This window comes from Sturnira hondurensis, unplaced genomic scaffold (assembly GCF_014824575.4).
Source record: "Sturnira hondurensis isolate 20B ecotype Veracruz unplaced genomic scaffold, ASM1482457v3 Scaffold0022910, whole genome shotgun sequence".
Lineage (NCBI taxonomy): Eukaryota > Metazoa > Chordata > Mammalia > Chiroptera > Phyllostomidae > Sturnira > Sturnira hondurensis.
In genome coordinates this window covers 2145995-2173584 of record NW_028095541.1, presented here as the reverse complement: position 1 = coordinate 2173584, position 27590 = coordinate 2145995, and the positions used below count along the sequence as shown (strand labels likewise).

Sequence of the window (27590 nt, the reverse complement as noted above, 5' to 3'; positions counted from 1 at the left end):
TGTATTTGCCACATTTTATTTATCCATCCCTCTATTGATGGACACTTGGATTGTTTCCAACTTTTGGTTATTATGAATAATGCTTCTGTGAAGAATGATATACAACATCTGTAATATCAGTTCCAGTCCTTGCTTTCAATTCTCTCAAGTATAACCTGTAAGTGGAGTTGCTGGATTGTATGGTTAGTCTATCTTTAATTTTTTGAACTGCATTTATTTTCTGTAGCAGTTGCACCATTTTACATTTCCAACAACAATGTACAAGGCTTCCAATTTCTCTATATCCATTTTTTATTTTTGGTGTTTTTTTTTTTTTTTGTTAGAGCCAGCCTAATGGGTGTAAAGTGGTATTCTCATTGTGGTTTTTATTTGCATTTTCTTAATGATAAGTTTTGTTGAGCATCTTTTCATGTGTTTATGGGTCATTTGTATATCTTCTTTGGAGAAAGATCTGTACAAGTTCTGTGTGCATTGAATCAGATTGTTTGCGGTTTTTATTGTTGAGTTGTAGGAGTTCTTTGTATATTCTAGATATTGATCCCTTATCTAATACATAATTGGCAAATATTTTCTCCCATTCCCTGGATTGTCTTTTCATTCTCTTGATAGCATCTTTTTAAAAAATATATTTTACTGATTATGCCATTACAGTTGTCTCATTTCCCCCCTTCATTCCCCTCCATTCTGCACACCCCCTGCCCCCACATTCCCCCTCCTTTAGTTCATATCCACATGTCATAAGTTCTTTAGCTTCTACATTTCCCACATTACTTTTGCCCTCCCCCGGTCTATTTTCTCCCCACTGTCTATGCTACTTATTCTCTGTACCTTCTCCCCCCTTCTCCTCCCCCCACTCCCCGTTGCTAACCCTCCATGTGATCTCCATTTCTGTGGCTCCACTCCTGATCTAGCTGCCTTCTTAGTTTGCTTTTGTTTTAGGTGTGGTTGTTAATAACTGCGAATTTGCTGTCCTTTCACTGTTCATATTTTTAACTCTGTTTTCTTAGATAAGTCCCTTTAACATTTCATATAATAAGGGCTTGGTGATGATGAACTCCTTGAATTTGACCTTATCTGAGAAGCACTTTATCTGCCCTTCCATTCTAAATGAAAGCTTTGCTGGATAGAACAATCCTGGATGTAAGTCTTTGGATTTCATGAGTTGGAATACTTCTTTCCAGTCCCTTCTTGCCTGTAAAGTCTCTTTTGAGAAATCAGCCAACAGTCTGATGGGAACTCCTTTGTAGGTGACTGTCCCCTTATCTCTTGCTGCTTCCAGAATTTTCTCCGTCATTTTAATCTTGGGTAATGTAATTATGATGTGTGTTGGTGTGTTCCTCCTGGGGTCCAACTTCTTTGGGACTCTCTGAGCTTCCTGGACTTCCTGGAAGTCTATTTCCTTTGCCAGATTGGGGAAGTTCTCCTTTATTATTTGTTCAAATAAGTTTTTGATTTCTTGTTCTTCCTCTTCCCCTTATGGTACCCCTATAATTTGGATGTTGGAATGTTTAAAGCTGTCTTGGAGGTTCCTAAGCCTCTCCTCATTTTTTTGAATTCTTGTTTCTTCATTGTTTTCTGTTTGGTTGTTTCTGTCTTCCTTCAGGTCCACTCCATTGATTTGAGTCCCAGTTTTCTTCCCATCACTATTGGTTCTCTGTGCATTTTTCTTCATTTCACTTAATGTAGCCTTCATTTTTTCATCTAATTTGCAACCAAAATCAACCAGTTCTGTGAGCATCCTGATCACCAGTGTTTTGAATTGTGCATCTGATAGGCTGGTTATCTCTTGGTTGCTTAAAAGTATTGGCTCTGGGGCTTTGATCTGTTCTTCTGTGTGAGACATAATGTTTTGGTCTGTTTGTGCCTGTTTTGTAGTGAGGGGTGGAGCCTTAGGTGTTCACCAGGGCAGGACAATCCAGTTGCTGGGTTGTGATGCTGTATGTGGGGGTGGGATCAGAGAAGGAGCAATGGTGCTTGTTCAGCTCTCTCTCGGATTTTGATTTCCTCTGATGCTTCCCACAAGCAAATTGGGCCCTTCTGGTGCTGGTTCGGGGGGGGGGGGGGTGCTTGTGTACCTTCTAGGGTCCTGTGGGTCTCTCCAGTGAACTCTCCTGTGTGGGTGGGAGCCTCTCCCGGAACCTCAACCCCCCAAAATTTTTTCAATTGTTGCTTTTAGGCTTTATTTTCCATGGCTGGGGCCCTGGGTTGCACAATCTGTCTCACTGCCCTTTTTTTGGCCTGGTTTATCTGCAGGCAAATGTGTGTCTGGGGTTAGCCAACCACCTTGCACGTCTCATTGGGTTTGTTCATTTCCTCCCCAAACCCGGTTCTGCTAACCACTGCCTCTTCCTGCCTGGACCCCTCTTCGCAGGCCACCAACTCCACCCCTCTTATCGGTCTGGATGAATGGTGTGTTGTTGTATGAGTTCAGTACAGTTCAGTTTTCTGTTTGTTTTGGTTGTGTTTTTGTTTCTAAATCTTTGTTATCCTTAAATTTGGTTGTGCAAGGAGGTACATTATTTTCTCCTATGCCTCTTCTTGGCCGGAAGTGCCCTCCCTGATAGCATCTTTTAAAAAATTAATTAATTTTCTTTTTTCACCCAAGGATATGTTCATTGATTTGAGAGATGGAGGGAGGAAGGGAGGGATTGAGAGACAGACATCAATGTGAGAGAGAAATATCAATTGGTTGCCTTTCATACATGCCCCAACCGTGGATGAGACCCACAACCTTGTTATATGCCCTGACTGGAAATAGAACCTGCAACCCTTTTGGTGTATGGGACAATGCTCCAGCCAACTGAGCCACCAACCAAAGATCCTTGGTAGTATCTCTTGATGCACAAAAGCTTTTAATTTTGATGAAGCCAATTTATCTATTTTTGCTGCTTTTGCTTTTGATGCCGTATCCAAAAAAATCATTGCCAAATTTAATATCATAAAGATTTTTCTCTTTCTTCCCCATAAGAATTTTATAGTTTGGCTCTTAAGCTTAGGTGTTTAATTTAGTTTGTAAGTTAAGAACCAAACTTTCTTCTTTTGCATGAGCGTATTCAGTTTTCCAGCACTGTTTGTGGTAGAGACTGCCCTTTTCCATATTGAGTGGTCTTGTCACCTTTGTTGAAAATCATTTGGCCATATATGTGGAGGTTTGTTTCTGGGCTCTCTATTATATTCCATTGGTTTTTATGTCCTTATATTAGTACAATACTTTCTATTGTGGTTTCTTTGTAGTGACATTTTGGTTTTTGGTTTTTTCATAATACAGAATGATTATATTTCAATACACAACTTGCTTACAACCAAAAAATAAAACAGCACAGTAAAAAAACAAAAAAACATGATATTACCTTTGCAATGCATGACATATGGTTAACATTTTAGTCATAAATGAGCTCTTAAGAAACCAGTTACAAAGACACTACTAATCCACGGGAACTGGAAAAAAGAAAATGATGTAATTCAGATGGCAATTAAGAATTAAGACTATGATGAGTGTGCTGAACAATGATGGAAGAAAAGACTTCTCTGAGGCACCACTGTAAATGCTGTGCTCTACAGTCTAACTCTCATGCACACTGACAGATTGATGAGGACCCTCTACAATTAGGGGTATGCTACTGTTTGAAAGTATCAATTTGGGACATCATTAGCCCCCAGCATTTCTGATGAATTAAATTTTTTCAACCAGTTAGTTGGAACAAATTTAAAATGAGTTAATACAACTGCGTGTTTACTGCACAGGAAACATGTAGTCAGTATCTGGCCCCCAAAACACTACCTGACTATCAATTTGTTCATCAACACAACCCAAGTGGTTGTGCACAACACCCCACTGATGATGACAGTGTAGGGAATAGAATCATTGTCAGCGTAAGAACTGTGTATGGAGCAGGTGGGTACCTGAAATATGGGGTGGAACACTTTGAAGTACATGACTGTCTAATGACTGTGCTGGACACCTAAATCTAGTAATATAAAATAGTAATGAATGTCTAATATAATTGAAAATTTAAAAAGGGCATTCTATACTGGGTACTAAAGGGAAAAAAAGGAAAACAAAGGCACTTGAAGGGAAACTACTGATTACAACAAGATGACTTCTAGTGAATACGTTTCAATCCATCCTACGGTGCGTGGAGTCAGACACATGCTGCCGTCAGTGTTCACAGGAGCTCGGGTGGAGCCCTTCCACAGCTTGTCCCAAGGCCTCCTGGGAGAAACGGCTCCCTTGCTCCATCTCCTGGGACTCAGTAGTGACATTTTAAAAGACATGTGAGTCCTCCAGTGTTATTCTTTTAAAATTTGTTTTGTCTATTTAGAGTTTTTTGAGATCTTATATGAATTTTACGCTGGGTACTTTCTTCAAAAAATGTCATTGGGACTTTGAATGGAATTGCATTGAATCTGCTGATTGCTTTAGTTAATACTGACATATTAACTATTCCCTCTTCAGTTCATGAATATGGGGTTGCTTTCCATTTATGCATGATTTCTTTCAGGAATGTTTGTAAGAGTAAAATACTACTTTTAAGCCTCTATTTTATTTGTTATTTAAGGATACATAAAAGGTTGTCGGGTTCATGACTTTTTTTTTATCTAGAAGTCACAAAATTATTTTTAAATGATTATTCTATAACAGATTTTTTACCAGTGTTCTTTCTTAATTATTATATCTAAACCACTGGCTTCTAAATTTTCTAAAATTTGATAGTTATCTTTAAGTTTAATTATATTAAGAACATAATAATACATTATTTTTCTGACCTTGTGAAATGTGAGAGAACCCTCCTCTGACCATTTTTTTCCAGTTTCAATTCTACCACTCAGCTCTCCTATCAAGTTTATTTTTCCAGATAAAGTTAGAATTTAGTTCCATTATTTGTTTAAGATTATGATAGCTTCAAGATTCTGTTTTTTTCAAATACAGCAGAGCTGTTGTGTTTAAACAGATTTTATTTTGTCGTGTTTATTGTATATTCAATTCAAATGTGGTCACTATTGTTCTAGACACTTTGAAAGTATAAAGGGTATATGTGTTTAGTGTACTCAGTGAGCCTTCAGTGATAGAGAAATGCATGCACACAAAATAATGAGAAAGCAGTATAATAGTCATGATTATCAGTTACTGAAATAAAATTAATGAATGAGTTAATAAGTGTTATGGGATAATTATTGTGGCTTTAGGAGATCACAAATTGTTTAATGAAAAAGTTATATTTGGGGGCCAACCTTTGACAAATTGGGGAAAAATTGAAAAAAAAGGCCATTTTTGGTAGGGAAAACAAGAAAGCAAATGCTTGAAAAAAGAAATAAGTATTTGTCCTGGGAATAATATACAGAGACCAACTTGATTCTAATGTGTAATTTATGTTGGAAACAATGTTGGTAATTTTTCTATACACAGTTCCAACTCATGTTTCTAGAGGACTGATAATTTTGTATGTAATCCCAAAATAATGTGGAGACTAAGGCTTTTGAGTGAGGTATGGACAAGTGAAAAGTTCTTTTAGGAAGTTTAATCTGGCAGCATTGTGTCATTCTAAATCTTCACTAAAGGACTGAAGACGAATGCAAACCATTATGGGTCTTTAGAAAATGCTGCCCGGAAGTTTTCTTGTGCATGTGTAGTCTATTTGCATAAATGTGGATGTGTAGGGGTGGGTGGCAGCATTTGTACAATACAACAGAACACGTTTTGTTTTTGTGTCTTACATTTGGGCAGATTTATCAATGTGATTCTCATTCCTGTAGTGTAAAGTGAAAATATTTCACAGTATTTATCATATTTGAAAGCCTTTACAGGAGAGAACATTATCGCTGTTTTCTGAGAAATGGAGTGGACTTTCTTTTTTAAAAAAAAAAAATGCATGCTGATTTTGGTCGGCTTGACTTCTTAAAGTGTTTTATACTGGATTTAGAATGTTAATATTTAGAAAAAAGAGAAGTTTGTACTAATGTAAACTTTAAGTGCCTGACTACAAAGCAGAATAACATTGAACATTACTATATTAACTCTTTATCAGAGAGAAAATTATGCTTTATTCAAAAAGTTTTGCTTAAGTATATGACTATACCCTATTTCTCAAGCTAAGTAAAAAGATAATAGCAATCTTAACAAAAAAAAAGAGTTTCTACTTCATTTTGAGTAGTGTATGAATCATAAGAGAAAAATGGGAAAGCACTGGAAATATTTAGCTTTTCAGAGGTTTTTTTTTTGAGATTTTATTTATTCATCTTTAGAGGGGAAGGGAAGGAGAGGGAGAGAACTATCAATGTACGGTTGCCTCTCGTGAGTCCCCTGCTGGCAACTGGCCTGCAACCCAGGCATGTGCCATGACTGGGAATTGAACCACGATCGTGTGGTTCATAGGCCTGTGCTCAATCCACTGAGCTATACCAGGCAGGGCAGCTTTTCAGAGGTTTTGAACTGTCAACCTTAAATGCTTTAGGGATCCAGTAAAGGCCAGGAAAGACAAATGGTTGAAAGTTTCTTGGACTTCTCCTCTCACTTCATTAGTAATAGAAATAATGCTTCTCAAATTGAGATAATTACGTAAAAACATACCCTTTTTAAAATAGCATTCTAATATAAACTATAAGGATTTCGTTATGCTGTTTAAATATTTTCACAATAATTTGTTTTGAACTTAACTACTTTTTACTTGCTATATATAAGCTTTTGAACATCCTTGCTTAAAACATAAAATTTCTTCATAGTAGGAAACAAAGCTACCATTAAATAGACATTAATGCTCCTTTAGACATTGTTGAGACAGATTATAAGTACATGTGGACTTTAGTTAGTGTGCTGCATTGATTGATACTGGTTAAAAGTATGACCCTACAGGTAATCTTTTTAAGCAGATAAAACTGTTCGGATACTTTCCCAGGATGATGGGATTTCCCTCCAAGCGTATCTCTTCAATGAGGTTCCGAATATAACGGGTGTCATTAGCCTTGCAGAATGTATCATCTGTAACCGAAGTTATGTTGTTAAACTGTAAAATAAAAGGGAAAAAGTGTTCAGATGTCTGAAATCAATCCTTTGTATGCTGTGTAATGGGATCTAAAAGTATTTTATCTAAAGAGTGATTTTTATTTTCATTTATTTTATTTTATTTTTTTACCTAAAATCTTAGTTCATGTCTATGGGTCACACATAAAAGTTCTTTGGCTTCTACATTTCCTATACTATTCTTAACCTCCCCCTGTCTATTTTCTACCTGCCATTTATGCTACTTATTCTCTGTACCTTTTCCCTCATTCTCTCCCTCCCACTCCCCTGCTGATAACCCTCCATGTGATCTCCATGTCTGTAATTCTGTTCCTGTTCTAAGTTGTCTGCTTAGTTTGTTTTTGTTTTAGGTTTGGTTGTTAATAATTGTGAATTTGTTGTCATTTCACTGTTCATATTTTTAACTCCGTTTTCTTAGATAAGTCCCTTTAACATTTCATATATTAAGGGCTTGGTGATAATGAACTCCTTTAACTTGACCTTACCTGAGAAGCACTTTATCTGCCCTTCCATTCTAAATGAAAGCTTTGCTGGATAGAACAATCCTGGATGTAAGTCTTTGGATTTCATGAGTTGGAATACTTCTTTCCAGCCCCTTCTTGCCTGTAAGGTCTCTTTTGAGAATCAGCTGACAGTCTGATGGGAACCCCCTTGTAGGTGACTGTCCCCTTATCTCTTGCTGCTTCTAGAATTCTCTCCTTCATGTTAATCCTGGGTAATGTAATTATGATGTGTGTTGGTGTGTTCCTCCTGGGGTCCAACTTCTTTGGGACTCTCTGAGCTTCCTGGACTTCCTGGAAGTCTATTTCCTTTGCCAGATTGGGGAAGTTCTCCTTTATTATTTGTTCAAATAAGTTTTTGATTTCTTGTTCTTCCTCTTCCCCTTATGGTACCCCTATAATTTGGATGTTGGAATGTTTAAAGCTGTCTTGGAGGTTCCTAAGCCTCTCCTCATTTTTTTGAATTCTTGTTTCTTCATTGTTTTCTGTTTGGTTGTTTCTGTCTTCCTTCAGGTCCACTCCACTGATTTGAGTCCCAGTTTTCTTCCCATCACTATTGGTTCTCTGTGCATTTTTCTTCATTTCACTTAATGTAGCCTTCATTTTTTCATCTAATTTGCAACCAAAATCAACCAGTTCTGTGAGCATCCTGATCACTAGTGTTATGAATTGTGCATCTGATAGGTTGGCTATCTCTTCATTGCTTAGTAGTATTTTTTCTGGAGCTTTGATCTGTTCTTTCATTTGGGCCATTTTTTTTGTCTCGGCTCTGAAGAGTGATATTTTAAACTATTGTACAATACATACTGTGTATCCTCATTGTAATAAAATCCTCTTTGTAGATTCTGAGCATATTTATTAAGATTTTTCATTTAGAGAGAGGGAGAAAAACTTTGATGGGCTGCCTTCCATACCTTACCTGGACCTGGGACCCAACCTGCAACCCAGGCATGTACCCTGACTGGGAATCCAGCCAACTGAGCTACACTGTCTGGGGCACAGCCTTTTTATTTTTAAATTTACAGCATGGCTTTGGGAGAACAGACTACTTGCTATTATAGTAGCTGGAAAAAGTATCCTAGTCTAGTTTCAACTCAAAATGCTACTGTGTCCTTAAATACTCTTTAAAGAAGTTTTTTGAAAAAACAAATAGGAATTTCTGTATTCTGAAAGATCAATTTTAGTTTTTTATTCCCTCCTCACTTTCCTTTACCTCAGGTAGATGTTGGACAATAAAATCAGTTGGAAAGTCTTCAGAAGGAAAGATCTACTGTTATTTGGACAAAGAAACACAAGCCACAGGTTTTTAATGTCCCTAACTTCAAATCCATGGGCCTGATTAACTAGGAGATACTAACTGCACTGCTGGAGATAAAAACCACTCTGAGAGCAGATCTCAGAACTAATGGTGCTGGTCCTTTCATTGTGTCCTGGACAGAAATGGGGCATGGGCAGGAGAATGCACTGGGCTCAGTATTACTACTTTTTGATAGGCAAAATTTACCTGTGAATGTGAGTTTCCTAAATTGACTCTTAGTGATTTAAATTAAAGTCAGATATTATGAAAGGAGTGGTTCCTACCTGGAGATGAATTACACGTAGACTTTCTGGTAAATTAAGAGGCACAGATTCCAGTGCATTGTGGTCCAAATAGAGGAAGGACAGGTTACTCAGTTTCTGGAAGGAAAAGGCACTTTTTCTTCAGTGAGGTCACTGCATTTTTTCACAGGATTCAAATTACACAAGTACATATATATATACATGTATATACATATAGATACTGATGCAGAGTCATCCATACTATTTATCTTTGCTATGATAGTATTTGGGCTTTGGGAATTTTTTGTTTTTTGTTTCACAAATGGTATATTTTGGTCCTTTGGGAAAGGTAGTAGAGCCCTGCTGCATCCCCACATTTCTGTCCACTTATATGATCTCTGAATACCCACTTACACCTGGCGTGAGTCCTTATGCCAGCACCTACGACCCACTGAGTTTGTCCTAGGAATGGCTAATAAGGTCCCTGTGCAGGATTGAATTTGGATCCTGTTACTGCCATAACTTGTCTTGAACCTGCAAAACTTCCTATTTCATATCAATTTGTAGCAAAATGAATACTCTAAGGGATATATGTATACTTTTTAAGTAAGATGTGTCAAAGCAATTTATTAAACACTTTTTTAGGTAAAAATTTTTTCACCTAAGGGTTAGATGTTGGATTACTCTTTATGATCAGTGGCTATTGTTATATAATATTTTATAATATGATTTCAATATGTACTTCCCCCTGACATTAACCTTCTTCCTTACATTTGATGTGCACCCTGTAGAAGAATTTGCTGATATTTTTTTTTTTAGAATTAACTTGCTTGTATGTTAATCCTTTCTTAAATATTCTCCATATGGGGCCCCAAACTTACATCTTCCCCAGTAGGCCTGTTTACATGGGTTAGAGTAATTTGACTTTACCAGTGGCTTTTACAGCATAAGCAAAACTGGAAAGTGCCTGAATTTATTGTTTCCATGCCAACTTGTCACAAATCCCTTCTGTAAGGCATGTGTAAAATCCAAAATATTCAAACATTCCTTTTGTGAAATGTTGATCATCTTCTGTAGGTCTTTAATATGTCAGTTACTCAAGGGCTTATCAACTTGAATTATAGATCTTCAAATTATAGGCCTTTTGTTTTATGTATTTTTAAAGGGAGTTTACTTTTTAAAGGTCTGGTAAGTTCCTTGAATTTTGCATAGCTTTGATGTGTGTCTAGAATGTCCCTTAATTCTGAAGGAGTGTTCCTTAAATGTACACAGGGGAAAAAATGGAATATTTATGCATTTTCTGGCACATTTTATGTTTATGGACAGATTGTACATTGTGTGATGACCATAAACTTTATAATAATGAATATTTGATATTTTTAGGTTCTTATCATCATAGTTACAAATTTTCCTCTTGAATGTGGTTGTCTGTTGCCAACAGTAGCATGATTATTCATCTTTTTACCTGGAGTTCCTTCCAGGACTAGAATGAGTGTATCAGAATTATGAGTAATCCTGAGCTGAGGTGATTACTTCTTCTTTTTAAAAATATTTTATTTATTTAACTTTAGAGGGGAAGAGAAGGAGAGAGGGAAAGAAATATCAATGTATGGTTGCCTCTCATGCGTTCCCTGCTGGGAACTGGCCTGCAACCCAGGCATGTGCCCTGACTGGGAATTGAACGATGATCATGTGGTTCACAGGCCCGTGCTCAATCCACTGAGCTCCACCAGCCAGGCCGAGGTGATTACTTCTTGTTCATTTAGAGACAGGTTGGCTACCTAAATCACAATAGATCACCTTCCCCTTTTTCTATACATATGTTTTCCTGAATTACTAAATTAAGAAATGTGTTTAATTCTCACTACATAATTTTGTTTTAGGTGCTGTAAATGGAATTCAAAAGAAAGGCTAACTACAGAATTTTATGGTCTAACACATTTAAGTATTAAAAGTAAAATTCAGTGTTTTACTTCAAGAACTTATTTCATTCTGGCATTGGTAAATTGCTAACATTTAAAGAAAAAGACAGGAAAACTCCCATTTTGAGGTTTTGTATAGTCTTGGTGCCCTGAGGGTATGAACCATGTCTGTATGAATAAATATTTGCTGTGTAAATAATTTAAAAAGATGGGATATGAAGTAGTCCATGAAACAAGATAAAGGTTATATAATTTTGTGAGGTACAGGCATAAACTAGACAGAAAGAGCCTAACAGTATGGCTGCTTACTATGTAAATAATTTGTTTATTAAATTAGAGTAGTCTTGAAACGTAAAACCAAATTCTAGACCAGATTTACTCTTTCCTTTATTATCATTGGCTATATAAAACTGACTGTGTTCAGTCATAGTATAAGATACTTACTTTGAATGTATTTGCTTTGATTCCTCTACTCTTGATTTTGTTGTATTTTGCATTAAATAAAATTAGCTTGGGAGGAAGAACTGGAAGTTTCAGTAGTTGATTTTCAGCTAGTGTAAGTTCTTCCAACAGAGAAAGTTTTGAAAAAGTACTGTCTTCTATATCTTCAATCAAATTTCCCGTAAAATCAAGTCGTCTTAAATTAGCTTAAAGGGAAAATACAGAAAAATACAAAAAATATACAGAAATAAGAATTTAAACATCTCATTTGTGTACATTTGATTGAATAGAATCATGTGAATTTTTTCTGGATTTTTTTGTTGGCTTGTTCCATTGTCATTGTGCTCTTAATCTGTTCTCTTAATCTTTCTAGGACTTATTACTTAACAACAGACAAAAAATTGTTAAAGTGATGCAGACTAGTTCAGTGTATGAATTTCTCTCTTACAAGTTCGTGTGTGTGTATTATGTGTCTGAGACAATTAGGAAATATAGTTGCTTCTCATTATTTGAGTTAGTCATGTATAAAATTGCTCTAAACATTGAATTAGTAAATATGGAACCACTACTCCCTAGGGACATACAGGTTCCTTCAAGCCTCTGGTTATACTCATCAGCTAATTCGTACATACTTTTATGCATGATTCTTTTAAAAGACATCGTATTTAGTATATATTATTGATACATTAACATTGAACTCAACAGCCATTAGCAGTGTAACTCAAACTTGAATGAAAATTACCTAACATGTATTTTCTACATAATGCACATCACAGCCTTCTTGCCTTTAGGAACAGTAGACAGCATTTCAGCACTCTACTTGGGGACCATTTTAAACAACAAAAAACACAAAATTGTGAAAAATGTGGCACCAAGTAGACTGAAAAGGACTGTTGTTGTCAGTATAAAAGCAGAAAGAAAAGCTCAAAGCGTTTCCTTGTTTGACGTTGACTGGGTAACTCAATTTTTTTTTTTTTTTTGCCTCTGTGTATATGTCTATAACTGACTGGGAAAGTACTGCGAATATTCATTTGGGGTTTACAAATAAATTTTAGCAAGTAGGTAAGTTTGAAAATACGGAACCTACAAATAATGAGGAACAACTGTACTTCAGTCAGTAGGGAGCTTCTATAGGCAGCATGAATCCAGTATCGTTAATCTTATAAATGTGTAGTGGGGTGATTGTACATTTCTTAGTGTGCTTTTCTTCAGAAGCACTTGACAACATAGGAATTGAGAATATGAAGGATTAGTGATTCAGGACTGGGACTAGGCACTGCAACCGTGGGGAATTTGCTGTGCTCTTGGAGGTGCCCTAGTGGCAAGGTTTTATAAAGTTTGATAGGACGGCAGAAGTCCAAGATATATAACTCAGGAGGGACACTAGTTCCAATCATATTTGAAGCATCTGAGGAGTTTGATTGTGTTTAATGCTGATGCCTGGGCCTCTCCCCAGAACTCAGTGAGAACCTCTGGGGACTTAGTGCCTGCCTGGTATTAGTATTTTAGAAATGCTTCCCCAGATATTTTAATTCATGCAGCCAGACTTAAGAACCATGAGTTAAAGTAAGGCAAAACAGTCTCTATGCTTTTATATTGAAGGTAGAAAATAAAACATTGTAATTGGAGAAGCATCCTGATAATATCGGGGCTACTGACTGCCTGAGGCAAATGGATCTTGAAGTATTGGGTTGAGAAGACATAGTTAGCCTATAAGTTAAATGGGCTATCAACATAGACACCAAAGTGACCAGTGAAGAAAGGTGACAGAGTAGAGTTGAATGGAAAAGACATTCACTAACAGATCAATGGGTTTTTGTACAATGTGGTAGGTACTTAAATAGGACAAAAGTAACTACCCTTGATGTGATAGGTCACAAGTATCTAGAATCTTGTGTTTATATGAGTTAAATACTAACATGAGTTAATGCTAATATCTTATTTAAAACTAACTTACGGATTTCCGCAAAATCTTTGGCAGTCAGCTTTTTAATTTTGTTGAATCGTGCATAAAGATAGGCTGATTCCTTTGGCAAGGGTGGTACAACATCAATGTCAACTTCTTCACAGTATACAGAGCCACTTAAACAAACACACAACAGGCAGGTGGGCATTTCTAATTGGGAAAAAATTACAAAAGTATAAACAATTAAAAAATATTTGGTTCCTATTAGTAACATTATTGCTACTATGAATTTAATTACTTATTAGAAAATATTTTACAGAATTATAGGTGATAGGAAAGATACCATGGTTATGATAGCTAGACACCTATACTGTAAGTGATAATTCATATTTTTGATTCTGTGATTCAGTCTCTTTTATTCTTTGCTTTATTATTGATCCTTTAATAGTTGCATTGATCAACAATTGTATTTCCTCATTTGAATACCAAAAAATTTGAAAAGCAGGACTTAAGGTAAACATGAGCTTACTTATTCCTTGGTGTGGCACAAACATGTTTTGTATTGGTGACAGCTAAGGAGTTTAGAAATTACTAGTTAGATAAGCAAAGTATTAACTTGGAAACTAGAGTCATCATAAACACTGTAGGGAATCCATTCACTCTACCATCATTATTGCATTACTTGTCATGCCTCTTTCATCCCTTTTTACTTTGAACAGGTTATTAGTCTTTATTTTTGATACCTTTTACTTTTTTGAAAAATTTTAGTGTTTTAAAAAATTATTTTTAGAGCATGTATTTTACAGAATATCTTTTAATTAGGTTTTGTACAGGGTCCCCATTTTTGTCAGGAATACAAGGGAAATGATACAGGGTCATCATTGCCATGAAACAAGGAGCACGTGGTATCTATTTGACCCGTCCCTGACAACGCTATCTTTGGTCACTTGGTTCATTTGGTGTCCACCATGTTTCTCACTCTGTAAAGTAAATGCTTTTCACTTTGTAATTAATAAATATCTTTCAGAGAGGTATTTTGATGTTTTAAACAGCTGATTTGTTATTAAATATCCACCCACTGTATTTTTCATCCATTGATTCTTACATAAATTGTTTATCACTAGGATAGCTGCCAAATAATGATTTTCTAATTCTATCATTCTTTCTATACTTGTTAGTTGGCATTCTGGTGTAAGGTGGAACATTCTCTTCTAATTAATTAATTGATTAATTAATTAATTCTACTATGAACTTATGAATTCCTTATCCTTGAGGTCATAACACATTACCATCATATTTCTTTTCATAATCAAATTGTCACGGATTAGCCAGTAAGAGCTCTTTTAAGCTCTTAATCCTGCCACAGCTTTTTTGTGGTTATATGACATACAAGAAATTGCACATATTTATTTGATTTATGTTTTTGACATAAGTATATACCCATGAAACCATTACCACAATCAGGATGATTAACATATCCATCACCCCCAAAACTTTCTCACGCATTTCGTAACCTATCCCTTCCAATCTTATATCAAGAGAATCATTTTTTATATACTCTTGTCTGGCTTCTTTCACTCTGTATAGTTACTGTGAGAGTCATCTGTTGTTGCTTGTATCAGTAGTGCATTTTTTTTTGTTATTGAGTAGTATTCCTGTGTCAATTTATAATCATCTCTTCAGGACATTTCAGTTGTTTCCAGTTTGGGGCTATTTTAAAGAAAGTGGCTAAAAACCATTACGTACAAGTTGTGTGGACTTAATGCATTAGTTTTCTTGGTTAAATACCTAAAACTAGAATAGCTTGGTAGGTGAGGTGTATGTTTACTTTTTGAGGAAAGTCCCAAACTATTTTCCAAAGTAGTTGTGCCATTTTATATTCCTATCAGCATTGCATGAGAGTTTGTTCCAATTGCTGTACATCCTCACCACCATTTTGGTATGGTTGAACTTTTTATTTTAGCCATTCAGGAAAGGTGTGTTGTGGTATCTCATGTTTTAATTAGTACTTCTCTAATGACTAAGGATGCTGAGCATCTATTTTTTGTTTATATATTTTTATTAAAAATATATTTTATAAAAATATATAAATATATTCAGTGTATTATATTGTATATAAATATATATTTTATATAAATTTTATATAACTTTATATTATATGTTTTATATATTTTATATATAAATATATAAATATATATATTTATAAAATATATCTTATTTTCCTAACTGAGCATCTGTTTATATACTATTTGTCATCCACATATTTTCTTTGATGAAGTGTTTGTTCATCTCTTTGCCTATTTTTAAAATGATTTATTTTTGTATTATTATTATTACTATTGAATTATAAGAGTATGTATTATGGATATAAGAAATTTATCAGATTTATGTTTTATAATTTTTTTCCTCCAATCTGTGGCTTGTCTTCTTATTTTTGTGTCAGTGCCTTTTGAAGAGCAAACATTTTAAATTTTAATGAAGAACAGTAGATTCCTCTATGGTTCACATATGTGTTGTATTTAAGAAATCTTTGCCAACCACTAAGATTTTATCCTATGTTTTCTTTGAAAGGTTGTATAGTTTAGACTCTTTATATTGAGGAATGGGGTTCATTTTGAGTTAATTTTTATGTGTGGTATAAGGAAGGGCTAAAGTTTTCTTTTTTCTTTTCCTAAAACTATCAGGCTCTTTCAGCATCATTTTTTTGATAAGATCGTCTTTTCTCCTCTGAATTGTATTGGCACCATTGTACACAATCAGTTTACCATATTGTTTGTCTATTTCTAGACTCTGTTCCATTGATCTGTTTATTTATTTTTATGGTAATACCACAATATCTTAGTTTCTAAAGCTTTATAATAAGTGTTGATATTAGGTTGTATAAAGCCTCCAACTTTATTCTTCTTCAATGTTGCAATGACTGCTCTAGGTTCCTTGCATTTCCACATAAATTTTAGAATTCCTGTTAATTTTTTAAAAAGAAAGTCTAAAAGAAAAAGAACCCAGAAAAGAAAGCCCATTAGGATTTTAATTGTAATTACATTGAATCTACAGGTAAATTTGAGAAAAATTGGTATCTTAACAGTACTGAGTTTTCTGGTCATTGAACATAATATATCTATTCATATACTTATTCTTTTTAAATTTCTTTTCAGCATTTTTGTCTAGACTATAGTGAACAGGTCTTTATAACATCTTTAATAAATTGATACCTATGTATTTTTTATATTTTGAAAAATTATTAAAAAGTTAAAAGTCACCATTATTCTTTGAGAACTTCCTGATTTTCTGGCTTGGTAAGATGTCCCAGGCCGATCTTGCCTTTTTCCTGCCCCAAGCCTGAAATCAGGTACTTCTTCAAAGAGGATTGGTTACTTTTAACAGAGAATGGCATTTAGAAACCAGGATTCGGATGTGGATAGTCTCCTTGCTACCAGAATCTCACTGCTTTTAGGCTTTTCCAGTAGATAAAGCTAGGAAATAGATTCATGTATATCTGTCTCTGTTCCTGTATGTAATAATATACATACATACACACATGTATATGTATACTCTCTGTGTTCTATATACACATACACACATACATACAAGGTCTGTCCAGAAAGTACCAGTGATGTAATTTGAAAAACAGAGACATCTATTGAAGAAGATACAAGATAAAAGAAACATTGCACATAGGACAGTGATGCCTCAGTCCCCTTCAAAGTAGACACCTTGAGACCTCACATAGTTCTCCGTCTCTTCCACTGTTCAAAACACTGCAGAGTCCTTTGTTATAATTGCCATCAGCTGCCTTGTCATATTTTCCTGAATCTCATCAATGGTATGGAATCTCTTTCCTTTTGAAGATGATTTTAGTTTTAGGAAAAGCCAGAAGTTGCAGGGTGCAAATTCTGAGCTGTAGGGGGGCTGAGTCACCTGCGTGGTTTGATGTTTTGCAAAAAAATTCTGCATGAGATGTTATGCATGAGCAGGCACGTTTTGTGTAATATAGCTGCCAATCACCACTTTCCCATAGGTATAGCCATTTTCATTGTACTCCCTCACTCAACCAAAGAAGAACAGTGGGGTAGTACTCCTTATTAATTGTGTGGCCTGGATGGTTGTACTTGTGATAGACAATACCTTACCAATCAGAAAACACAGTTAACATGGTCTTGATCTTGCTGCAACTTTGCCGTGCCTTCTGTGGGCATAGAGAACCAGGAGACTTCAATTGGGATTCCTGGGCCTTTGTCAGTAATAGCTGTAGACCCACCATTCATCTCTATTTATGACCTTCTTGAGGAAATCTGGTTCATTGGCAGCAGTTTGAATCAAGTCATTAGCAACTGCAGCACGATGTTCCTTCCGCTCTGGTAGCAAAAGCTGTAGAACAGATTTTGCCATGACATGTTTCATGCCAAGATCCTGCATCATAAACTCGGACCCACTAGTTTTTGGAATCCCCAGATCATTTTTTAGTTCTTGCACTGTCACTGATCTTTGTTGATTGTAGCCCATGCACATTCAATATTATGAGGTGTTCTGTTGTTGCAGGCCTTCCAGAATATGGATCACTTTCAACAGCTTCTCGACCACCTTTGAAACATTTGTGCCACACTTTTATTTGTACGGTGCTCACTGCATCATCCCAGAAAGCCTTCTGAGTCATCTGAATAGTTTTTGTGGAGTACTATTAAGCTTAATGCAAAATTGAATGCAGAATCATTGCTCTACTTGCTTAGTCATTTTGAATGCAATGGCCACACAGTACAGATGCTGACTTAATGCCATCTACCGCTTCCACTGATTAGTAGTCTCTCTGACCAGGGACTGAACCAGCAATACAGCATGTGCCTGGATCAGGAATCAAACCTGTGGCCTATCTATCAGTCTATGGGACAATGTTCCAACCAACTGAGCCACCACACTGGATAGGGCGAGTGTAGTCATCATTGGTCACTCATGCACTTTCCTGTTTATCCTCCTTGGCTTCCAGGTTACATCAATGTCATGCAAACCATTTTCATTATAATAACATTGGCTGGACTTTTTCTGGGTAGACCTTTTATATATACACACACACATGCACACACAACATATACACATAAAAACAACATATGCATATATATACAACATATACCTGCTCACACAGAAGGACAAACACATCTATATCTGTTTCTGTATCTTTGTATGCAAGCCATAAGTTGATGATAATATCTTCCATTCCCATTTAGCTCCACAGTGTTCATTCTAACCTTCCCCCTTTTCATAATTGTAGCACCCTCTCTGACAGAAACCTAGCTTTCATTTTTCCACAGTGTGTTTACTTCATATTATTCAGTCCTAGGACAGGCATTAAGTAGTTTCCTTGTTGCTACAAATCCATTCACTGGAATTTTAGTGTTTATTTACTGTTTTTATTTTAGCCTGAAGGTGTGCTGTCAAAATACTGAATTTAAGGTTGACTTGGATTAGATTTTCTCCCATTTGGTCTGTAGGTTACTAGTCTTAGTTTTTTAATACCCTTATTGAGTTTTTGTTCTTTTTAAAAATATTTTATTTATTTTTTTAGAGAGAGAGGGAACAGAGGGTGAGAAACATCAATATGTCAGAGAAACTTCAATCAGTTGGCTCTTGCACATCCCCAGCTGGGGACCTGGTGCATAACCCAGGCATGTGCCCTGACTGGGAATCAAACTGGTGACCCTTTGGTTCTCAGTTTGCCGCTCAATCCACTGAGCTACACCAGCCAGGGCAACAAGTGAGCTGATGCCTGTATATGTTCTTATATCTCCTTCTTTATGAGACAAAAGGCAGCATACTGTAGGTACAATTTTTCTTTGTATTTTCATATAACACATTCTGGAAATCATTTCATGTTAGTTCATTGAGATCTTCCTTGTTTCTTTTTACAACTGCATAGTATTTTTTGTGTGAATATATCATACTTTATTCAAACAATAGTCAATGTATGGGCAGTTAGATTGTTGCCAGTATTTTGCAATTGCAAGTAATGCTTCAATGATTTGCATATGAGTTTACTTTCAGAGATTTATCTTTAGGATACATTTCTAGAAGTTGATTATTATGTCACAGAGTAAATGCATATTTGGTTTTATTTAGGTATTGCCAAATTCCGGTCCAAAAGTGTAGTGCCCATTAACATTCCCACCAGTAATGTTTGAGGTTGTCATATACACCCCATACCCTCGCCAGTAAAATATAGTAGTATATCGTAACACTTTTAATTTTTCTGAATCATTTAGGTTAAAAGTGGCATTTCATTGTAATTTTAAGTGGTGTTTCTTTTTGTGTGAGATTGAACATCTGTTCATATGTTTAAAGGTCATTTTTTAAATCAGTGAGTTATATGTACATCTCTTTCACCTTTTTTTCCAATGGGCTTTCAGTTAATTTCCTTTTCCTGGAATTTTTACTTTTTATATGAATTTAGAGATATTAACTCTTTCTCTATCTTAATCCTCACCCAAGGACATGCTTATTAATTTTTGACCGAGAAGAGGTGGGGTAGTCAGAGAGAGGGAGAGAAACAAAGATGTGAGAGAGAAACATCTGTTGATTGCCTCTAATACTCTCTCTGACCAGGGACTGAACCAGCAATACAGCATGTTCCTGGATCAGGAATCAAACCTGTGGCCTATCTATCAGTCTATGGGACAATGTTCCAACCAACTGAGCCACCACACTGGATAGGGCGAGGTAATAACTCTTTATCAGTTATATAAGTTACAAATATTTTTGTCAATTTTTAGTTGTCTTTGACTTCATTTGTGATTTTTTTTGCTATGCAAAATTTTATTTTATGGAGTTGAAGTTATTGACCTTTTCTATTATTGTCTCTGGATGTGGAAGCAACTCACACCCAAGTTATTTTCTATTATTTCTATGGTTTCACTTTTTAAATTTAGATTCAAATTTATTTATTTTTTAAAGATTTTATTTGTATATTTTTGAGAGACGGGAAGGGAGGGAGAAAGAGAGACCGGTAGAAACATCAGTGTGTGGTTGCTGCTCTTGCTCCCCCAACTGGGGACTTGGCGCTGCAACCGAGGCATGTTCCCTGACTAGGAATAGAACTGGTGACCCTTTGGTTCACAGGCTGGTACTCAATTCACTCAGCCACACCAGCCAGGGCTAGACCCGAATTTATTTGGAGTTTAATTTTTGGTGTAAGGTATACATCTAATTGTAGCCCTTTTCAGTTGGCTACTCGGTTGTCCAAGCACAATTAAAATAAAACATTACCTTTGTTTCAGTGATTTTAGATGCTGACTTTATCATATTCTAAATTTCTACCTGTATTTTTGTCTGCTTCTGGGCTTTCTATTCTGTCATGCACTTGGTATCATGTTTTTTCAGACTGAAATATTTTTACACTGTGTTCTATTGTGTGTGGTACATCTGATTCCTGTATATACCTATCATTTTTCAGTGTTTCCCTGGCTGTTCATGCAGATTGATTTTTCCGGATGAACTTGTTAATGATGAACTCCTTTAACTTGACCTTCTCAGGGAAGCACTTTATCTGCCCTTCCATTCCAAATGGTAGCTTTGCTGGATAGAATCATCTTGTATGTAGGACCTTGCCTTTCATGACTTTGAATACTTCTTTTCAGCCCCTTCTTGCCTGTAAGATTTCTCTTGAGACATCAGCTGACAGTCTTAGGCACACTCCTTTGTAGGTAACTATCTCCTTTTCTCTTGCTGCTTTTAAGATTCTCTCGTCTTTAGTCTTGGGTAATATAATTATAATGAGCCTTGGTGTGTGCTTCCTTGGGTCCAATTATTTTGGGACTCTCTGAACTTCCTGGACTTCCCAGAAGTAAGTATAGTTCCTTTGCCAGATTGGGGAAGTTCTCCTTCATTATGTTTTCAAGTAAGTTTTCCATTTCTTGCTCTTCCTCTTCTCCCTCTGGTACCCCTATGATTAGGATATTGAAGTGTTTACAGTTGTCTGAGAGGTTCCTAAGCCTCTCCTCATTGTTCTGAATACTTGTTTCTTCTTTCTGTTCTGAATGTTTATTTCTTCCTTCTGGTCCAAATTGCTGATTTGCTTCCCGGTTTCCTTCCCTTCACTCTTTGTTCCCTGTACATTTTCCATCATTTCACTTTGCACAGCCTTCACTTTTTCCTCCATTTTGTGACCATACTCAACCATTTGGCAAGCAGCCTGATTATGAGTGCTTTGAACTCTGCATCTGATTTGTTGGCTATGTCTTCATTGCTTGGTTCTATTTTTGGCGCTTGGAACTGTTCTTTCATTTGGGCCATGTTTTTTGTTTGTTTCAGTGATCCTGTTATATTGTAAGGGGTGGAATCTTAGGTATTCACCAGGATGTGGCATCCCACCTCATTGCACTGTGGTGCTATATGTGGGAGCAGGGTCAGAGAGGGAACAATGCAGGTTGCTCAGAAGGGCTTTAAGTTACTTCTCCTGCTACCCACAAGCAAACTGGGCCCTTCTGGTGCTGATTCCTCGGTGGGTGGGTTTGTGGGTCTCTCAAATGAACCTTCCTATAAGGCTGAGAGTTTCTCCTACCCCTGCAATTGCCATCAGTTTTTTTCAGTCAGAGGTTTTAAGGCTGTATTTCACTGTATTGGAACCCTGAGTTGTGTGGTCTGTCTTGCTCCCCAGTTCTTCCTCTTTTTATCCTCATGCAAATGTGGGACCACTGGGTCCTCCAGCCACCACCTTGCTGCAAATCCTCCCCATCCTGGCTGCCCCTTCTCTGCCCCTCCTACTGGTCTGGACGAATGTTTCTTCTTTAACTCCTTGGTTGTTGGACTTCCATACAGTTCAATTTTCTTGCAGTTCTGGTTGTTTTTTGTTTTGAAATTTGTTGTTGTTCTTTTTTGATTAAGCAAGGAGGCAAAGTGTATCTGTCTACACCTCCATCTTGGTCAGAAGTTACACTATATTTTTTATCATTATTTGGGAGTGTACATATTCTTTATACTTATTTTAAAAACATTTACTATAAAACAGCATGCTATGTTACATTGGCAGCAGCCTCATACATCTTGTGTTTACTGGGTCTCTTGATTGTATTATTTCCTCTTGTCTTTTATTTAATGATGTATTGTTTCATACAGTAACATTCTGTACCAACTTGTAGCCTAGGTGCAATAGGCTAACCATAGGTATGTAGTAGACTATACCATCTTGAATTGTGTGAGTACACTCTGTTATTTGCACAACAAAATCATGTAATGTTGCATTTCTCAAAATGTATCTCCATCATTAAGCAGCACATGAGTATATATAGATGCTCCTCAAGTTAACAGTGGAATTATATCCTGATTAACAAAAACTTGGAAATGCTGTAAGTTGGAAATGCATTTATTATGCCTAATACATTGAACATCTTAGCCTAGCCAGCTTCTACTGAATGAATATTGCTTTTTCACCATATAAAGTTGAAAAGTGTATGTTGAACCATTGTAAGTCGAGGACAGTCTGTATAGCCATCTCTTCCTCATCTGTGAGTTTCATGAAGGCAAGAATTACATTTTATTTATGTTATCCTCAGGCTGTAATGGTACATATGCTTCTTGACTTATGATGGGGTTACTTCCAATAAACCCATCATAAGGTGAAAATACAGTACAGTGCCTTAGCCCCGTGGGTCAATTGATTGGAGTGTCATCTCGTGCACCAAAATGTTGCAGGTTTGATTCCCAGTCAGGGTGCATGCGTAAGTTGTGATTCAATCCCCAGTCAGGGCATGTATGAGAGGCAGCCAATCTATGTTTTTTCTCTCATAGCCTAGCCTAACTTAAATATGATCAGAACGCTTACATTAGCCTACAGTTGGGCAAAATTATCTAACACAAAGCCAATTTTACAATAAAGTGTTGAATATTTTATATAATTTATTATGCATGTCACTTTGGAACCATCATAAAGTTGAAAACTCAAGTCACAACTTCAGCTCTGGCTGGCTGATTGAGCACAGGCCTGCGAACCAGAGGATTGCGGTTCGATTCCCAGTCAGGGCACATGCCTGGGTTGCAGGCCAGTTCCCTGCAGGCCAACTCCCAGCAGGGGACGCACGAAAGGCAACCATACATTGATGTTTCTCTCCCTCTCTCCTTCCCCTCTAAAGATAAATAAATTTTAAAAAAAAGTCACAACTTCAAAAGACTGAGTTTCAAAATAATCAGTGTTTAATGACTGTGTATTGAATTGATTTTATATAGACAGAAAGACATACTTTGTAGGAGTGAAACTTGGATTAAGCTTTGGTTGTTCTTGGATGTTCCTATTCCATGTTTCTCATAAAGTGAAATGGGAAATAATGTGCACTGCTAATATACTTATTTGACTTTATGGTTGGAGATGGAATTCTGTTTGGGTTTACTGTACAGAGGCAATTTTTGATTACTATAAAGAATATAGTTCCATCATAAGCTGTTTTTTAAAAGTCCTTTAAAAGCCCTAGTTCATGTGGCTCAGTGGGTTTAGCGCCAGCCTGGGAACCAAAGGGTTGCTGATTCAATTCACCTTTAGGGTAAGTGCCTTGGTTGTAGGCCAGGTCTCCCCAGCTGGGGATGTGTGAGTGGTAACTGGTTGACATTTCTCTTGCACGTTGTTGTTTCTCTCTTTCTTCCTCCCTTCCCCTATCCCTAAAAAAATAAAATAAATAAAATCTTTATAAAATTAGATAATGGGTATTCATACTTACCATCATTTTCTTTCTTAGAGGGTAATGATGTTAAACTCTCATCTTTTTGTAAATGAAGACTTTCCTCGTCAGATATTATTGTAGATTCTCTTTCCTATCAGAAATATAAAAATGTATCATCAGATGTGATAAAATCAAATATTGACTATAAAAACTGAGAGATCGTGGACAACATCTATATTTCCATAGGCATAGTTAATGGCATTTCTTTTATGTTTTATTAGGATTTTATGTATTTATTAAATTATTAAGTAGTGTAAATATTTGTTTAGCTTGCTTTTCCTTTATACTGTGGGCTTCTTGAGGAGAAGAACCAGGTCTTTTTTTATTTTTATATCTCCAAAAGCCAAACTTCGTGCTTCCTAAATGTTGAACATACTGAAATTCCAAATGGGAACTAAGGGAGAATTCTCTCACTTGGAATTAAAGTTTTTTTGAGGCAAAACCTAGAATGAATATTATGTAAAGTAGCTCTTTTAATTATTCTTTATGGTTTTTATTTGAACCGAGTTCCTAATATCACATTCTGCCATGTGGATCAGAACTAAAGCACTAGTCATGTCATGTGTAAAGCACTGAGTAAGCTCTTTTTGTCTCTTCTGGAAGCAACCCTTAATTATCCACATGCCTACATTAAGCCCTGGCCCTTGAGGTCCTTTTATTCCAGCCTACCCACCACACTCAGACCCACTGGTCTAGGCTATTAGCTCTAGGAGAATTCAGGTCTTTATCATTTACTCTGTCTTTCCTATTCTGGGAGAGAACATAATCTGCCGTTAGGCTAAAATCTATTTTGTGGGGCCCTTTGGAAGCCTTTTTCATCTTCAGCCCGTCTTAACTCCTTCATTTTCTCATGTGTACTGGTTGATCAGTCCCTTCCACTTTGTGTTTGTATATTAAGTGCCGTTGAATTCTGCTCCACTTCATTTATGTTAAGATGGACTTGTAAAGAAAGCAACATGAAGAAAAGAAACAGAATTTCTTTGACTTACTACAGTTTTGGGACCAAGGAATTTTGAAAGTATTCTAACTGATTGATAGTTTCAAATCATCCATGTGAGCCAATGTCTTATTATTACTATGGGCTGTTTTTTTTTTTTTGAAGCTATGACTAATAATACCTATTTTTTGTCTTAATGTTGGACAAGAATAATACTTGTATTTTAACTAACTTCATTGAAAGAAAATGTGATGTTAACATTTGCTCATCAGTGTGAGAGAGAAAGAGAGTGAGAGAGAGAAAAAGTAAGAAAGAAAAGGAGGGAGGGAAGGAGAGAGAGAAGGAGAAAGGGAGAAAGAGGACGAGTGGGAGGAGGGGAGAGAGAGGGAGGGAGAGAGAAAGAAAGAAAAAGAGAGGGCGGGAGGGAGAAGCAACTATAACATAACTAGTCATTCTTAAAATCTTTGCCATCTTATTTGTAATGGAGAACTTTGAGAAAGTTGATATTGTAAGATATTTGGCTGCATTTCTTATTTTTCTGTGTGTGTGTGTGCGCACCACTATAGGCAGGGGAAAGATATGTGCTATATTAACATTTTCCATACCCAGCAGTGTGTCGAGAAAACCACAAGTAGTTACTTAACCCATACAAGTGGAGTATGAAAGATGTAATGGAGTATTAATTTAATGAAAGTTAACATTTACTTGCTACAAACTGATAGAGTCTCAATTGTTGATTCTGAGTTAAAAAGAAAGCCCCATATTAAGTACTTTTTCTTTTTTTGGTACTGTAAATAGTTGACATATATAAATTATTGGGAAATACTATATATATGAAAATAATGGTACTCTTCTATTTATTTTCTTGAACCATTCTTCTTAAAATAATAGACCTTAAATTTGTAGTCCATCTTTATTTTTCCAAATATACATCTCCTACTTTATTTTGAGATAATATAGTATTTAAATATAGAGCATTGTATAATGCTAATACTTAATATATAAATCTCAGTTGGTCAGGGACCACCTTAAAGTTTAGTTTTCCTTAAATTTTGTGTTAGTTGCTATAGATATTGTTTGGTTACCATAGGTTTTATTTAATAATCTGAGAGACATGCATACTTTAAAAATATAATCTTAGGGATACTTATTTTCAATTACTTTGAATTGCTTAAAGTGCTTTTTCTTTCCTGTTACGTTATGAGACACATTGAGAAAAAACAAAAGCATGCAGTTAAATAGGCTAGACTATATTAAGAAGTTAAATTTAGAGTAGAAATAAGGTACCTTGATATTTTTTCCATCCAGGTATCGATCCTTGTAATCGTGGGTAGGTAAGATTTCTTCAAAATTATCTGCTCCATAATCAAAGATGATGCGTGAGTTCTGCTGAGTTGGTGGTGCTGGCTTTATCAGAGGCACAAACAGCAACAGAAGTGTAGACTGCAGAATCTTCATTTTAACAAAAATTAAGGTGACTGGAAGTTAATAAGATAGTAGTGGCTTGCTGATTGTAGAACAGTACTCCTTTATCCCTGAAAGTAAAAATGCAGACCATCGAAGCAATGTTTAAAAGCTTAGAGGACTTTTTGGCAGGGTGTGCGCAGTAGGGGCCAGAGAACAAATATTTAACCCTTAGTGATCTTTAATTAGATGCTAAAAGTTTTTGTGTCAGTGGTATTCTAAAAAACACTTTCAGAAAATGGTTTTATGTCTTTTCTATCAAGAAAATCCAAGCAATGTTGATGATTTCAGTTTCTTAATAATTATGTGCTATGAACAAAGGTACTTTTATAGGCTTGAAATCTTAGGATACCTGCAGTATAAATAGTTAAAATGAAGACCCAAGATCCTGTCTCCTGTGGGTTTAAAATATCATATTTCAGCTTTGCTATTTTATAGGAACTCTTGATTTGTATTAGTATAAACAAAACAAGTTTCAAGAAAAGTTTTTAAATTTAAACTTTAAAGCTAACTATGAAAAGTAGTCATTAATACTTCTTGATGGTATGAAATAGGGGAAAAGCCATACTTTTAATTTTCTTAGTAGATTTTTTTATCTTCATAGGTATCACTATTTTTAATTAATAGAATTGCTTTTTAAATCTAAACTATGAAAAATAAAAAATAGTATTGCAGACTAGAAAAATATAGAAATGCAATCAAGGATTAGGGGAATGTGATGGGGAGGATTTAGGCTACCAGTGTTTTTTATCTGGCAATGCACATTTCAGACTTTTTCTTAGGTAATTTCAAACAGAATCACTCAGAGTTCCTGGCACTGCATTGTAGATGCCAGTTCATCAGAAACTCAATGGTTAAAAATGAGGAATAACAAGATTTGTGTCGTTTGCAGCATTATTTTTGCGCCTGGAGGGTGAAGTAAAGTTACACAGTGATGTATACTAGTGTACTTGTTAAAAATAATTGTTTAAGGCAACTAAAACATTAAAAAATAGAGCTAACCTTTATATTTATTAAGACTGTTAGATGAGTCACAACTTAACAAATGATATTTAAAATAATCGGTCATGGGGGGAGCCTACCATTTTAGCTGTTTTGAAATTTTCTTGTGTTTTTTTTCAATACATGTTTGTATCTGTGCATAAACCCCAAGTGGGAGGGTAAATGAG

The 27590-nt window shown here is 35.8% G+C and overlaps 2 protein-coding genes across 3 annotated transcripts in view; one reads left to right on the top strand and one right to left on the bottom strand.

Annotated features, from left to right (window-relative positions):
• The window catches only part of CENPP (centromere protein P), a 286410-nt gene that overhangs the window by 63976 nt on the left and 194844 nt on the right, over positions 1-27590 (top strand). The window lies entirely within an intron of this gene.
• Positions 6672-26543, bottom strand: OGN (osteoglycin). The gene is made up of 6 exons (XM_037037155.1): positions 26245-26543; positions 24018-24111; positions 13378-13536; positions 11424-11626; positions 9100-9195; positions 6672-7001 (listed from the first exon to the last, which is right to left on the bottom strand). The coding sequence occupies exons 1-6, from the start codon at positions 26413-26415 to the stop codon at positions 6831-6833; spliced, it is 894 nt and encodes a 297-aa protein (XP_036893050.1). The 5' UTR covers positions 26416-26543; the 3' UTR covers positions 6672-6830.

Bases quoted from the DNA above. Each gene is read 5' to 3' on its own strand.
- OGN (XM_037037155.1), bottom strand. From the start codon at position 26,415: ATGAAGATTCTGCAGTCTACACTTCTGTTGCTGTTTGTGCCTCTGATA. The intron at 24,112-26,244 runs GTACCTTATTTC...TATTTCTGATAG, and splicing joins TGGATGGAAAAAATATCAAG to GAAAGAGAATCTACAATAAT. The intron at 9,196-11,423 runs GTAAGTATCTTA...TTTTCCTTCCAG, and splicing joins TCAAAGCAAATACATTCAAA to AAACTGAGTAACCTGTCCTT.